We start from the raw sequence: 15535 nt of genomic DNA on the forward strand, positions 1-15535 counted from the left end.
AAAACACCATATTATACGTATTTTATTATACAATCAAAATAATGAACTTATACAAATTTACGCAATTGTTACGCAGTAAATAATTCTACTTAACTACTTTTAACGATCTCTACTATAGTTGACAAATAGTAGTATCCGCAATTCGGACCGGATATTACAAAGTTTTTTTTTACAAAAAAAAGTTGTCGATTGAACTGTCAATTGATGTTCGTTAATTCATTATTTTCGTATTATTTTATTGAAATTTCTTTCGTTTTGTTTTATTGCGGTAATTAAAGTTAATTGTTATAATACCTTCAGAAAACATGAGTGAAATAGTGATCCGTCCGTCTGGATTACATTTTTTCAGGTTGTATTTTTGATGGCTGACTGACGTGAAAAATTTTGTGTACTACACGAGATCAAAGTTATTTACATCTCGTGCGCTTTTGAGTCCCTTACTACGCTCAAGATTCTAAATTAGATTCACTCGCTACGCTCGTGAATCTATTATAGAATCTTTCGCTTGCACGGGACTCAAAACAAGCACTCGAAGAAATATCAAACTTTGCTCTCTTGTTGTACAAATAACTATTTTCATCAAACCCATTCGTGTAGGGTATCTATGGATAGGTCTTCAAAAATGATATTTAGGTTCCTTATATCATTTTTTTCTAAACTGAATAGTTTGCGCGAGAGACACATCCAAAGTGAAAAAATGTGTCCACCCCCCCCCCCTGTAACTTCTAAAATAACAGAATGAAAAATCTAAAAAAAATATATGATATACATTACCATGCAAACTTCCACCGAAAATTGGTTTGAACGAGATCTAGTAAGTAGTTTTTTTTAATACGCCATAAATGGTACGGAACCCTTCATGGGCGAGTCCGACTCGCACTTGGCCGCTTTTTTTTAGAAATAATTTTCATATGTAAGTATAGCTTTTGTGTAAAATTTGTTATAGTTTTTGAAAATGCATTGATGCAATGTTTTTTTTTCTTTCAAGCGAAAGTCAAAAACTCATTATTCGAATCGCTGAAGTCAAGGAGTCAAAATTGCTAATTACACAATACGAATCCAAAAAAAACCCCACGTCAGTTAGTTCGCATGTTACAGCCCCATCACGCATATCAGTTGCAAAAGCAACTGTTTTTTCTATGGCTTTTACAGCTGCTGTGCATGGCAGATTAATTTGCAGCGTATAGTGGTAGGTATAAATAAAAAAACAAGATTGTTACTCTAATAAGTAGGTTTATTTTTTTTAGATATTCGTTGTTAGTATGCTGGTCGCTACGCTCGAATTTTAGAGAGCATAGTTTTTTTGGTAGATAATTCGTAATTAGTTAATGTCATAACTTCATAAGTATATCACGTGTTAATAACAAGAAATAATTGCGAATACTGAAACGTAAATAAACCCTTTAACATATGTACTAACAAACAATTATTTGTTTATTTTTATCTTTAGTTTAATTTAATTTTAATATTTAATCAGAATCAGAAATAACCCTGAACATTTTCTACGTGCGTTGGCTGACTTAGAGCGTGTTTATAAATTACAAAATATCGACTCTAAATCTACTTACTAAAATTAAGATCGATTACTTAAGTCACCTACTTAGATAACGTTAAATATTAATAATATACAAAAATATTTCTTTACAAGTACCTAACGTAAGCAAAAGATAATGTCTATCTTCGCAAAAAGGATGACTGCACTAAGCTACACTATTGGGAAACACAACGGCTGTTTCCGAAGCGATAATATCTCTACTCGACCTCCATTCTGCAAGACGTGTGTTGGATCCTCTGTCACCAGCTCTCACGCCCTCCGATGTCATCCCAGCCGCTTCGGGCCCGGCACCATGATGCCTGCTGTGATCTGTTCCTGGTTGGCCTGTGTCTTGGAACGTGTTCAACGTGGGGCCGTTCAGATACACTCTGGGTACCGGGTCCTGTGGTCCCCCAAAAGCGACGTAGCAGGCTGAGTAAGGCGGCGGCGGCTCTGCGATGCTGGGGGTTTGCGGACTCTTTGGCAGGCACATGGAGTACGGTGGTGGGGGGTCGCCCAAGGGCACATTCGGGCTCTCCGGAACTGCGCCTTCCACGGTCACCTCCTCTCTCATGTGATCTGGAAATTTTAATGCAATACCATACTTGGGTCAAACAGCAAACATAACTGTGTTCACGTCTTTCCTGTAGACATAGCCAAAAGTTAAATGATCTAAAGTTTAATTTTTTATTTAACCCTTATCCACATGAAAAGGTACTACTTTTATTTGGATAAATATGATAAAATCATTACCTACATGCCCACAAGCTGTTAACTATTGTCCACAGGAGAGAAAACTTGTGTGTTCATCAAAACTGTACAGTTTTTTCAGTTACTTATTTCTAAGCATTGTGGTATATATAGTTTGTAGACGTATCGTTTTCCTTTATGTTTAAGCATTGCGGTTTTAAGACTTAAGATACCTAGATAGGTAACGTGATTTCAACTTACGGCTTGTAGCGAGTACGTTTGGTGTAAACCATTCATCTGATCGCCTCCGCAGTACTGTAAAGTATGAAAACATGATCTGAGTTTTGCCAATAGGTTCAATGTCAGTAACAGTGAAAAGAAGATAATTGGATATCAATATCTTACATTTGAAAAGCCTCTGGTCGAGACAGCGCTCCAGCGCTCGTGCAAGCAGCACCAGCGCCGCGAGCGCCAGCACCGCCGCCCCCGCGCCGACCGCGCCGCTGGTGCCACTGGAACCCGAACTAGCGCCAGGGGCACCTCCGGCTCCACCGCCTGCTCGTGGACCACCCGCTGCCGCGTGGTGTAGGTCCATATGCTGGTAATCGGGATTTAAAATATTAAATACGTACAAACTTATTGTGTATAAGGCACATTGGATGCGGCTCCGCACGCCGCTCCGGTATGCGAGCGGGACATGGATATATACAGTAGCATCCGCTTATAATGACATCGAAGGGAAGTGACAAATATGTCATACAAAGCATACTTGTAGGGCTAAGATAGTCGGCTCTTTATCATTTGTCACCATCCCTGTCACGTTCTAACAAGTATGTAAGCGCGAAAGTGACGGGCGGGTGACAAGTGATAAAAATGGAACCATGCTGCCACAGCTGTAGGGCTAATATGGTCGGTGTTTTATCATCTGTCATCATGCCTGTCACGTTCTAACAAGTATGCAAGTGCGAGAGTGACGCATAATATGACAAGTGATAAAAATGCGACCATGATACAGCCGCTGATCAACTCTCTGTTTTGGTTACGTCAATTCCAAATTAATTCGCGAGAAATGAATTTTATTAGCCTTATTTAAATATCAACTGTCACTGAAAATCAAAACTAAAGCTACCAATGTGGCACACACGCATCAACGCATCACGCATCTAACTCTTTGCAGGGAAATATCTTAGGTACGGTCACGAAGTAATGTAACCGGTCATAATTCTATGAAAAAAGGATTAATAGGTTATAGTGAGCGATATGTCATTATAAGCGGAAGTCATCTTATCCGACTTTATTACAGAGTTTAGTATGAAAAAAAAAAACTTTGCCCTGTAATTACGTCATAATTACCAGTTGGTCAATATAAGTAAAATAAACTCAATTTATAATAAATATATACATGTATTGTAGAGACTTTTCTTTGACAATAAAATTAATGACATAAATGATGTTCTTATTTAAAATGTTTTAAAATACCAAAGAGCAAAAAGGAGGTTAGGTCATTACATTCGTCCCTCCCCATCCCTGATCACATCTCTTCTATAAGTGTCCGAGGTGGTCTGGTTGCCCGCTGACTACGGTGCTGCGTTGTAAGAGTATGCCGATGTAGGTACAGGATCTGGATCAGGCGACAGGCTTCTGTTACTCGTATTTCCTGTGTGTGATGAACCTTCAGGAGTGGTGGAGCTGTTGTGTGGAGTGGAGTTAAGAGTGGCGAATGAGATTTACGACGGTCCAGGACTCGAAGTGGCATCGGGCGTACGAAACATATCTGTTAGGGGGGATGAAGGAGATGGTGTGACTAGCCATATGCCTATTTCGTAATATTGGCCTTGGTTTTATATTAAAACACATAGAAAATAATGAAAAACTACAGTACTCTTCGTTTGCATCTTTCAGTCATGATTTCACTCCGTATTCTAACAATTACAACTTGAAGGACACGTTTCCGTATTTTACCACTTGTGATTTCGATTAAATACATAACACTCAGTGAATTTTCATTTTTTTATGCTGCGAAGAATGATAATAATCAATTGAAGTTAACCTAGAATAAATGCATAATTATTGGTGCAATAAAGAACATTGAGTTACTAACTTAATAATAAACATAAAATATTACAATACAGACGTTATTTTCAGAAAACAAAACTATAATACCTGAAGTTAAATAATAATGTTAGCATATTCATGCTTGATAGGTTTTGAAACGTTTCATTTTATCATTTTTTTGGTCTACTTAAACTGACTACCAAGCGAATCCTGTCGTTGTGTGCGTAAAAGCCATTATGTCGCTGTTATGTCGCCAATATGTCGCCGAAATGTCGCTATTATGTCGCTATTATGTCGCCGTTATGTCGCCAATATGTCGCTATTATGTCGCCAATATGTCGCCGAAATGTCGCTATTATGTCGCTAATATGTCGCCGTTATGTCGCCAATATGTCGCTATTATGTCGCCGTTATGTCGCTATTATGTCGCTATTATGTCGCCGTTGTGTCGCTACTATGTCGCCGTTATGTCGCTACTATGTCGCCGTTATGTCGCTACTATGTCGCCATTATGTCGCCGTTGTGTCGCTACTATGTCGCCATTACGTCGCTACTATGTCGCCATTATGTCGCCGTTGTGTCGCTACTATGTCGAAATTATGTCGCCGTTGTGTCGCTACTATGTCGCCGTTATGTCGCTACTATGTCGCCGTTATGTCGCTATTATGTAGCCGTTATGTCGCTATTATGTCGCTACTATGTCGCCGATATGTCGCTATTATGTCGCCGTTATGTCGCTATTATGTCGCCAGTATGTCGCTATTATGTCGCCAATATGTCGCTATTATGTCGCTAGTCGCCAATATGTCGCTGTTATGTCGCTATTATGTCGCTACTCGCCGTTATGTCGCTACTAAAATATATAAAAGAGCCGTAAAGTACGGAGGATGGGCATTCATTCTCTGACCATCAGACTGGCGGTATCTCTGGCTTTGGGTAAGTAAAGTTTCTCTACTATTCCTTCTATTTGTTTGTGTTTGCTGGGAATTATCCTGGTAAATTTAAACTTGTAAATTGTGTCTATGTTTGGCATTGCGGGGACAATGTTGTCGTAATGCTAAGCTTAGGCTATGGTGGAGATTCTTTACTTCTTTATTTGTGTTACTATATTGTGAGTTTTTGTTAGTAAAATCTAATTTTGTTATTTTATTACCTTTCTATGAGGTTAGTTTGTTATTTTATAAAGCCAGATCACTGTTTGGACTAACAGTTTGTCCATCTAATCAGCTGCTCCCTAACGGTGACAAACTGCAGCTGTTTAGAAGTCTTTTGCTCCAAGTTGAGAGGACTTGGCGTCTCTTCTTTACCAACATAAGAGGCGAGCATACTCTCCTTAGTCTCAAGGTCCAGCTGTTAGATGAATGTGAGGGCATCACGTGCGTGCCATTGAGAGTAATCTCAGCTCACTGAAGTCTGCAGTAATTGAGGCTAGGTCTCGTATTAAATATATTTATATATTTCGGTGCTCTGGCTCATGCTAGTGCTGGTCACGGGAGGGCTTCTGTCATGATTGGTAACAAACACAGATAAAGTTTTAGTCATGGCAGGGTATCCCAAGTGACTGGTACGGGTGTGTGTGCTAGTGCGCTGATTACCTATAGACATGCTAGGGCGGTCTATTCTCATCCACCGTGCCCACGTGGCGATGAGGAGGGGGCCAATCACACAGACACTAGGGTTTGCTATACCTCGGTTTTGTCGGCCGAATGCTTACAGCTTAGACTTAGGGATACACTTGTGTATGTTCCAAATCACTAGATCAATGGTAAGTACGATCTGTGTTCTGGACATACTAGATTAGGGTCTAAGGGTAGGAATAGGGTAGAGTCACACACACTGTTATAGGGTCTCTCTCTTAGGTTTGATCTAGAAATTCGATTGGTTGGTGTATATATATATCTTTCAAAAGGTTCTAATGACGTGAAGCTATGGTTTTATAACGTGTACTAATGATAATATTAGTGAAATACTGGTAATGGGTTTTAATTACCTAAATCTTCCAGACTGTTACTCTAGTGGAAAGTTGAGGGTTATCTGTAACATCTTATATCTATTTATTTTCATTTCTGGGTTTTTGGTGTAGAGACGAAGTACTGAGTATTACGATCAGGTCCTAAGGTATTTATATATTCAATCCTTAAATATCAAGTTGGGTTTAGGAACACAGACTATTCTGGGATTAAAGAATGGTTTGTTTTAGAGACCCTTTGGCAGGCGAGCGCAGTCCATTGGAATCTTTGAGTGGAATAATACTCACCTTGATAATTCGATCTCATAAAGTACAGTAATGAGTTAATCTTGTACTTCGTTTATACATTTAAAAGGCCTAGGAATTCAGCCTACTTTTAGCTATGGGGACTGGGATAATGGCTTAGTAGCCTTAGCTTTTGGACATAAAAAGATAAGTAAATGGTGCCTGACGAATACTTATCGCTTCTCTTCGTCAGCCCCTAGGTTTGCATAGGGTTGCGAAGCGTTGGTCATAGCCCGTCTGGCTAATAAGATAGGATTAGGTGGCCCGATTGATATTGCTGATCGGAGTAAGAGTCTTCAGACCTGCATCTAACATTAGAGGCAGCACGTGTGATCCATTCACACCTCGTTTAGAAGATAATAGGATTGATAGGTAATAATATTTTATCTTATTATAAGTGTGTAAATGGGCTTAACCCAGGAGTGCTGCTTCAATGTTACCCCGAAGACTTAATAGGAGTAGCAGGATTTTACCAAAAATATTTTTATATTCATATAATCATATATGCTGCAATACCTAAATATCTTTCTAATGAATTAATAAAAATATATCTTACATTACATCAAAAATCATTGAGCTTCTGTAACTTAAGGCTACGCCCGTCGTCTACGACCTTGTGCGTGTGGGCGGAGCCTATATCCTTTACCACGACACTGCTCATACCTTGTCGATTGTTATATATTTTCATTCTACTTATAAGGTGTCATATTTAATATAGAAAAGGGTTTGGAATAACTTATTCTTACGGTATTTTGCTGAAGGTTGAATTTTAACATAATATCCTATCGATTATTTCCTCTCAACATAATAAATTATTTAGTATAGTAAATTTCCGAGTCTTAACGTCTAGGTAATACTTAATCAGGTAGAATCAGAGTCCAAGATTTAGTTGTTACTCATTAAAGAATCTAGGGTACCGCGGTTCGCTTCGAGGGGTCCTAACCTTTAACTAGACGATCACTTGGCCAAATTATTGTTAAGGTAAAATTATTGTTGGGGTAAATTTTAGGGGTAATTTTAAAGGTGGGATTGTTAACGATTAGGTTCAGTATTTTATTAGGTCCGGGGTTTAATAGATGGGGTAGATTGGGGTGTAGGTAGGGGAAGTTACAATGGTTCATGGTGATTTGGAGGGTTATTAGGCGATTTCAGTCGAGGTCGAATATGATCAGCGTGTCGCCTTATGACGTCTCCATTTGGTGTCGAAATAGTGTAAGAGTAGCGATGCCTGCGCTTTGCTATAATTCCAGGCTGCCACGACTTTTCAAGCCGAGTTCTATGGTATACTGGACTACCGGGTGCATAATTTGGTTTATTCGTTGAGGTTTCAATATTGACCTTTACTTGTTTGTACTGTAATTTCCTCCTTTTATTTGGTCGAATATTTGACAATAACGTATTTATTTGACGTCCAAACATTACTTCCGCTGGTGATTTGCCCGTAGTGTTATGGGGTGTGATCCTGTACGTGAACAAAAACTCTCTTAAATGCTGGTGTGGGGGTTCTGTACCGGATGCAAATCTTGATTTAAAGGTCCTTACGAGGCGTTCCGTGAGACCATTGGGTCTTGGATGGTAAGGTGAAGATCTAATAGGTATGCAAAATGCCTTGATTTTTACAGTATTGTTTAAATTCTGATGATGTGAATTGTGGGCCGTTGTCAGATACAATTATTTCTGGGAGGCCAAATGTGCAGAATATGTCGTCTAACTCAGCGCACAATTTTGATGTAGTAATATTCTTCATAGGTTTAATTTCTATCCGTTTCGACAAGGCATCGCTCAAGACTAACCCGTAAGTACCTTCAAAAGGTCCTGTAAAATCGATATGGATCCTTTCCCATACTTTCTCAGGGATAGATCACGAGTAGATTGGAAGTTCAGGGCAATGAGGTCTATTTTGTTGACATCTACAACATCTCTTGACATACTTTGTGTCACCGACCGACTTTGAGTCACCACGCATTCTTATCTTGCGAATTGAATATTAGAAAATGTAAACCTCTGCCACAAAAAATATGTTTTAGACCACTTAAGGACATTGATCAGGAATTATTTAATCGATCGATTGAATCTATTAAGTGGGAATGCATATCCGAGTTAATGACTGTTAATGACATGGTAAATACCTTCAATTGTGTAGTCCTATCCCTCCTTGACGCGTATGCGCCTCAGAAAGTAATTTTAATTAGAGAGAGGAGCTATCCATGGATAACTCCCACGATCAAGGAAATGATGCGTTTACGTGACGAGGCATATAACACGTATAAAGCGTCTGGACTAGATAGAGATAAATTGTATTATCATGAACTGAAAAAATGTGTAAATAAAGCCTTATTTCATGAAACGCGTGCGTATTTTAACCAAAATATTAATCAAAATGCCAGCAACTCTCGAGCTCTTTGGAATAATCTTAAGCGCACTATCAGAATAACTAAAAAATCACATGAATCAGAAATACCTTCACATTTACATGACCCTGAACGTATCAATTTACATTTTCTGGAAGTTGCAGGTAACGTGGCAGCACCGCAATCATATCTTGCTAAATTTGAAACCAGTCGCTTTCATGATTCGACCTTCAGATTGGAGCCAGTGGGAGAAGACCTTGTACTTAAAATAATCAAGACCTTAAAATCGTCCGCTCTGGGAGATGACGGTATCTCTTTAGACATGTTGCTTCTTACCCTTCCCCATTCTCTAGGTGCAATCACTGCAATTATTAACAAATCTATTTCTACCTCCGTTTTTCCTGACGCCTGGAAGGTTGCATTGGTAACGCCGCTTCCTAAAACAAATAATGTCACAAGCTTTAAAGATTTAAGACCGATTAGTATACTTCCGTGTTTGTCCAAAATACTTGAGCGCGTGGTATACATGCAACTGTCAGCTTTTCTCGAAACAAATAAAGTTCTTCCAACCGTGCAATCTGGTTTTCGCAAATCTCGTAGCACGACGACGGCACTCCTAGATGTAGTTGATAATATTTTGTCAGCACAAAACGAGGGTCATAGTACGATATTGACACTTTTAGATTTTTCACGTGCTTTTGATGCCATAAACACGCAATTATTACTATCCAAAATGAAATACTATGGTTTTGAGTCAGATACGGTCGCATGGTTTGCCAGTTATCTTAGTGGCCGCACGCAAGTAGTTCAAATCCCAAACAATACTAGTTTATATGCAAAATCAAAGCCATCAGTCGTCTCCAGAGGTGTGCCGCAGGGCTCAATCCTGGGTCCGCTCCTTTTTATTCTCTACACAGCTGATGTCAGTGGTATCATAGAGAATTGTAATTTTCACCTTTACGCTGATGATATCCAAATTTACATATCTTTCGACCCAATTGAAACTGGTTATGCCGTTGACAAATTAAACAAAGATCTTGAGAATATTACAGCCTGGTCCGAGTCAAACTGTTTAGTATTAAACCCTAGTAAATCCAAAGTTATGTTTTTTGGTTCCAAGAAACAGATTAACCAGGTGGAAAACCATCAACCGATTATCATTATCTCGGGAAATGAGGTAGAACGTGTATCGGAGGCGCGAAATCTGGGAGTTTTGATGGATGAGTCATTGCGTTTCGAGGGTCACATAGCGCAAATTGCGAAGAACGCATTTTACAGACTTAAAGTACTTTATCGGATTCGCGATTTCCTTAGTGTTGATTTGCGAATTAAGTTTTGTCTTTCATTAGTACTCTCTAAATTTGATTATGCTGATGTCGTTTATGGCCCACGTTTATTAGCTAGTACAGACCGGATGGTGCAAAGAGTGCAAAACGCCTGCACACGTTACTGTTTTGGAGTCGCCCCACGAGAGCACGTGACGCCATATTTGAACTCAGCACGTATTCTTAAAATGTCATTACGCAGAGAATTGCATCTTTCATCTCTGTTATTTGGTGTTTTTAAAACGTCTAAACCAGAGTATCTATTTAATAAGTTTAAATTTCGTGGTAGCAGGTCAAGCTTGTATGGAATTAGATCGGTTTGCGATGATTTGTTACTGCCTCGCTGTCACTTTGCCGTTTTCAAAGGTAGTTTTAAATACTCAGCAACAAAATGCTGGAATAACTTACCGCCACCTATCAAAAACTTAAATACAATTAGTACTTTTAAATTAAAACTCAAACAACAACTTCTAGAATTTCAAAGCATGCTACCTCCTGGTACTAGAGTAAAGCCGTCGTATCTGTAGTGGTCGAAATCGTTCTTATGCGCCGTTCAACTTTGTTAATCTCGGTACTTACTTATAGTAAAATTATTACATTCATTTATTTCCTCAATATATACTTTATTACCCAACGTATTTATTTAGCCTAAACATTAAACCTACTATCACATATGTCATAGTATCATACAGTATAATCTTATAAATATATCCATAAACATAAACATATATTTGCATACCTATATTATTTTCTACACAAACTAAAACAGTCTTAGCCATACAGTTTCCGACAAGCAGCAAGTAAATTCGTATTGTACGAAGGGTCGGCCTGAAAACCAGCGTTGTAGTAGGTAAGCCTGCTGCAACACATGCTGAGGTTCGCTCCTTTTTAGCATCATAATTTTAAAAGTTTTTTATATCTACATGTAAACATAAATTTGTGCCTAATTAAGTTTCATTTTAAGGCTTGTAATGTTTTGTAGTATTGCCTGTAAACATGTTTCAATGTGGTGTTAAATAAATAAATTCTATGTCTATGTCTATGTCATACTGGTCTGCGTCTTCATCAATGGATGGCCACCAAACATAGAAACGTGCAAGTGCCTTCATTGCTGATATTCCAGGAGGGCCTCTATGGAGGTATGCAAGGACTTTGCGTTGTAGTTTTTCTGGAATCACTACTCTACCTTGCCATAATATTATTTTGTTTTCTATTGAACGTTAGTTACGCTTTTTGAAGAAATGCTTAACGTCACTGGTAAAGTGTATTTCTCTCCAGCCGGTTTTGATACATTTTAAAACTTCTGATAGTAGGTATGACGTCTTGGCTGGTTGTCTCCTTCAAAAGCTCCTCTCTGGTTCCTAGAAGAATCTGCCATTCTGTTCATTGTTTTCACCTTTCTGGTAACATATGTCGTAATTATAGCATTCTGTTTGGGATGAAGCAAAATATTGAAAAAGAAATAGCGCGCCTTGTGGCTGATAACATCATATATCCCGTAGACCCTAACGTGACACCAGTACCTAAGTGGGCGACACCCACAGTAAACGTCGTGAAACCGAACGGTGATATAAGAATCTGTGGAGATTTCAGAAGCACATTAAACCCTGTTTTGATTAAACATTTACACCCAGTTCCACTTTTCGATCAACTACGACAGAAGCACGAGGGAAAATAAAGGAGGTTAGGTCATTACAATAAGCAGTCACAATAAACGGTTGCCTGTACGTGCATAGCGCTATCTCACTCACACACCGGAGCGGCGTGTGGATCAGCATCTATGTGACAGCCGTGTATTGTTTAAAGACCAGAACATAAGTGACACTTATTGTGCGTTCTCATTCATCGCAATACAAACACACTGTGCTCATTAGTGTCAGCTTATCTTTATGTTTTCTTTATTTAGGATTTCATTGAATCAGTTTCGGTTTAGTAAGTTTGTTTACCGACTTTACCGTGAAATGCATGTTAGGCGGCGTGGGTGGGTGAAACCGTGGCGGCAGCTCGAAGGCGGGCAGCTGCAAGGGCTCGCGGCGCTCCGAACCGAAGCGGTCCCGGGCCGCGTCCCGGCCTGCGGGGATCCACTCCCAGCGCGGCGTCGGCCACGCGCCCACTAAGCGCCCATCCAACCTGCACAACAAACAACAATGTTGTAAGATGTTATGTTGCATTACAGTTTAGTTACTACTGGAAAATATCTCTACCTAAGTATCAAGTATATGTATATTACGAATATACTGGGACTAAATAGAACTAGTACGATAGAATTAGTTAGTATAATAAACTGACCACGAATAAATATTGCCTCTCTTATCTGTTACATAGGTACCTACCCTCCAGGGCAAAATATACAATTTCAGGGTAGCTATTATAACAGATCATCTTGCTACTTGAGGGTTATCGGCTTAAACTCAAGAACATGTATATAATATATGTGCATGACAAAATAATTTAAATATTAATTGATATACATCATATATGAACTTGTAATACTCGTACTTACTCGCAATTTCTGATTTGTTATGATGATTTTGGTTACCTATATTTTTCAAATATTTTTTCTATAATTATATTTGCAAACGATAATGTAATTCAATGCGTAATATAATACACAAAACCAACCTAATTTACATTTGTATTTTAATTTGTAAACTTAGCGTTCTCACATATATTATGTTATTGTACTAACGCATTGTATTGTAATTTTAGTGCCTTTAATATTATATATTACTTAATTTATTTACAGTCACCATCATCACTCACCATTTGTATCTTAGGTGTATCTGATTGCCTGAGAAGAGCGACTGCGAGAGCTGTGCATTGAGCGCAAATTGAAAGCGGCGTCGCAGGCCCGCTTCGCGCGCCCTCGCACGCTCCACGCCGACGGCGGCAAGCGCCTGGCGCGCCCGCGCGCTGGCTCCCGCTGCAGTCAGCGCTTCCCGCGCCCGGGCGCCGCCGACGCCGGCTGGAAGAAGGGCCTCACGCGCCCGCACGCCCGTCGGCGCCCGCGGCGCCAACGTCGCTGGTATCACCACTGGCATTAGTTACGTCTGTAACATGATAGACAGGCGTACAGAATAAAGGAGTCAGTCAGAATTGTAATCATTACAGGAAAATTATTATCATGTTTATATTGAGATATGTGGAACAATTGACTGCTTACTTAATATGTATGTCTTTATATCAACCACAGCCTTGTTTTACTGTTATTAAAAAATATACAGGATGGTTGGTGAACAAGACATATTTTGTGAAAAATACTTACAGGGTATGTAAAATGTAAGATAGGATGAGAATTTGCTATCATTTCCGGCCACAAAAAAATCTAGTGCCCAGGGATTTATAAAATTAATATTGAAAAGTACTAATGTTTTACTCATTTGCACATTACAATTAAAATACGGGCCTTACCACTTCCATATTTTTGTTACGAGTATTATCTTATCAAAATAAATTTTATAAAGTCATTCGGCCCGATTCTAAGAATGAGATACGATATCGATAAGTTCATCATATCAGCAGTCAGCACTTATGTACGTTACGTGGCACCACTTTCCTAGGCGTCTACGGCATAGCATTTCGGAGCAAAGTGTTGAAAAAGTTATTTTAACCCATTCTGCGATAATCATGACACACGGCCCGATTCGAGGAATGAGATACGATAACCATAAGTTCTGGTTTAGATAAGTTCTCATTTAGATATCGTTTGTATGTCGCATAATTGACAGAAGCAGCTCGATTCGGCCAACCAATGTCACTTTGATGTTAGAAATATCGTAGATAGATCTTATTGGGATCACAGCGGAATCGAAATAAACGTCAATTTTGACATGTCGTTTAGCTATCGATCTTTTAAAGATCTTTCCAAGATCTTAAACGTGTCTTAATCATTTTTCGAATCGGGCCAATAATGCAATATTATGGTACCATCGAGCTGATCTGATGATGGAGACAAGAGGTGGACATAGGAACTCTGTGATAAAACAACGCAACCTAATTGTGTTTGGGGTTTTTAGAATTTGCTCGATGAGTATTAGTTGCCTGTGGAAAGAAAAGTACAGTCAGCGATAAAAGCTTGTACCAAAAATGAATTTTTTGCCAAAAACTTATTTAACTTAAGCAATAAGTAGCTCCTCAAAAGAAAAGATGCACTAGTAATTAAGCTAAACTGAAGTTGGTCAAGTTATCCTGAAATTAAGAATTGCTGGTCAAATGTTTCGTGATTATTTTCTTTGTTATCAAGCTAGTATTAATCAGTATATAGTCCCATTAAAACGGTTCAAGAACTTGCATGCGGTTTTCGTTACACTGCGGTATTTGGCCGATCGACTAAATTCATGTATCCGAATACCTATTGCGTGCATAGTCATGAACCGTCTAAATTGGGTTTATGGTAAGGTTAGAAGGTTTTTATAAGTTAATAGAAATTAGAAATTCCCATTAAAAATTAAAGATGATGTACGTATATTATTTAAATACCTACTTATAATGGAATTTTGTATTATTTCCGGTTAATTTGAATCATATCCCATTTAACAAAACATAACATTTACTTAATTTTATAGATGCATCTTACCTACATTAATTCTTTCGGTGTTCTGAGTTCCACTTTTATACACAGTATCCAAATCCGAAGTCGTCGGCCAATGTGTAAATTCACTAAGTAGTTTTTTCGTTGAAAAGTTGTTATAGCAGTTGAGTTATCCAGAAACGATTGATGCCGTTGATGCAGATCCCTTGGCAACGGGAGGCTATTTGTGTTGTGGAAGGAGAGCGACTGCCCGGGTGCGTGGGTCGATGTAAACACGGGGCCGCCAGGGCGCAGGCGCGCCCAACTTGCCAGCTACGAAAATGAAGGGCGTGCTGAGAATGGAAAAATTGTACATTAATTTGATATCTAGAGCACGTGTCGTCAAGTAAATTTAAATATGCTCGGGAGCGTAAGTCCCGCACTAATACTGAATAAAATAAAATTGGTATCATATTTTATGTTCTGAATATGCCGCTTGACCGTTTATCAATAGTACATACATTATGATACAAGTGTGTTAAGTTGGTCACCACACACGAGGCGATATTGTGCGCGCGAGCTGTAAGCGAGCGCGCAATAAGAAAGCCGATGTGTGTAATGAGTAATGACCATAGCACACGCGTTTCATACGACGTTTTTCAACACACTTGCGAGGAAAAAACAAAACTTATAAATTAATTTTTTTTTTCAAAACCGTAAGTACAATTTTCAAAATGCTGGTTTACCGTTTTAACATCGAATAATTACACCAAAGCGTGCTGGGCTTGTAGGCACTTATTCGCCAGTTCATTTAAG

At 38.9% G+C, this 15535-nt stretch overlaps 1 protein-coding gene across 2 annotated transcripts; it reads right to left on the reverse strand.

Annotated features, from left to right (window-relative positions):
• Positions 1-1177: 1177 nt before the first annotated feature.
• Positions 1178-15180, reverse strand: LOC133516254 (uncharacterized). 2 transcript variants are annotated; one of them, XM_061849089.1, is made up of 6 exons: positions 14790-15180; positions 12973-13259; positions 12165-12339; positions 2630-2822; positions 2486-2539; positions 1178-2113 (listed from the first exon to the last, which is right to left on the reverse strand). In XM_061849089.1, the coding sequence occupies exons 2-6, from the start codon at positions 13248-13250 to the stop codon at positions 1701-1703; spliced, it is 1113 nt and encodes a 370-aa protein (XP_061705073.1). In that variant the 5' UTR covers positions 13251-13259; positions 14790-15180; the 3' UTR covers positions 1178-1700. The 2 variants fall into 2 exon arrangements, with proteins under 2 accessions (XP_061705073.1, XP_061705072.1); XM_061849088.1 differs by having other exon boundaries at positions 1179-2113; positions 14786-15179.
• Between the last annotated feature and the right edge of the window lie 355 nt (positions 15181-15535).

The sequence above is a fragment of the Cydia pomonella genome, chromosome 3, assembly GCF_033807575.1.
Source record: "Cydia pomonella isolate Wapato2018A chromosome 3, ilCydPomo1, whole genome shotgun sequence".
Classification (NCBI taxonomy): Eukaryota; Metazoa; Arthropoda; class Insecta; order Lepidoptera; family Tortricidae; genus Cydia; species Cydia pomonella.

Bases quoted from the DNA above. Each gene is read 5' to 3' on its own strand.
- LOC133516254 (XM_061849089.1), bottom strand. From the start codon at position 13,250: ATGCCAGTGGTGATACCAGCGACGTTGGCGCCGCGGGCGCCGACGGGC. The intron at 12,340-12,972 runs GTGAGTGATGAT...TTTGTTGTGCAG, and splicing joins ATACACCTAAGATACAAATG to GTTGGATGGGCGCTTAGTGG. The intron at 2,114-2,485 runs GTAAGTTGAAAT...TAAAATTTCCAG, and splicing joins AAACGTACTCGCTACAAGCC to ATCACATGAGAGAGGAGGTG.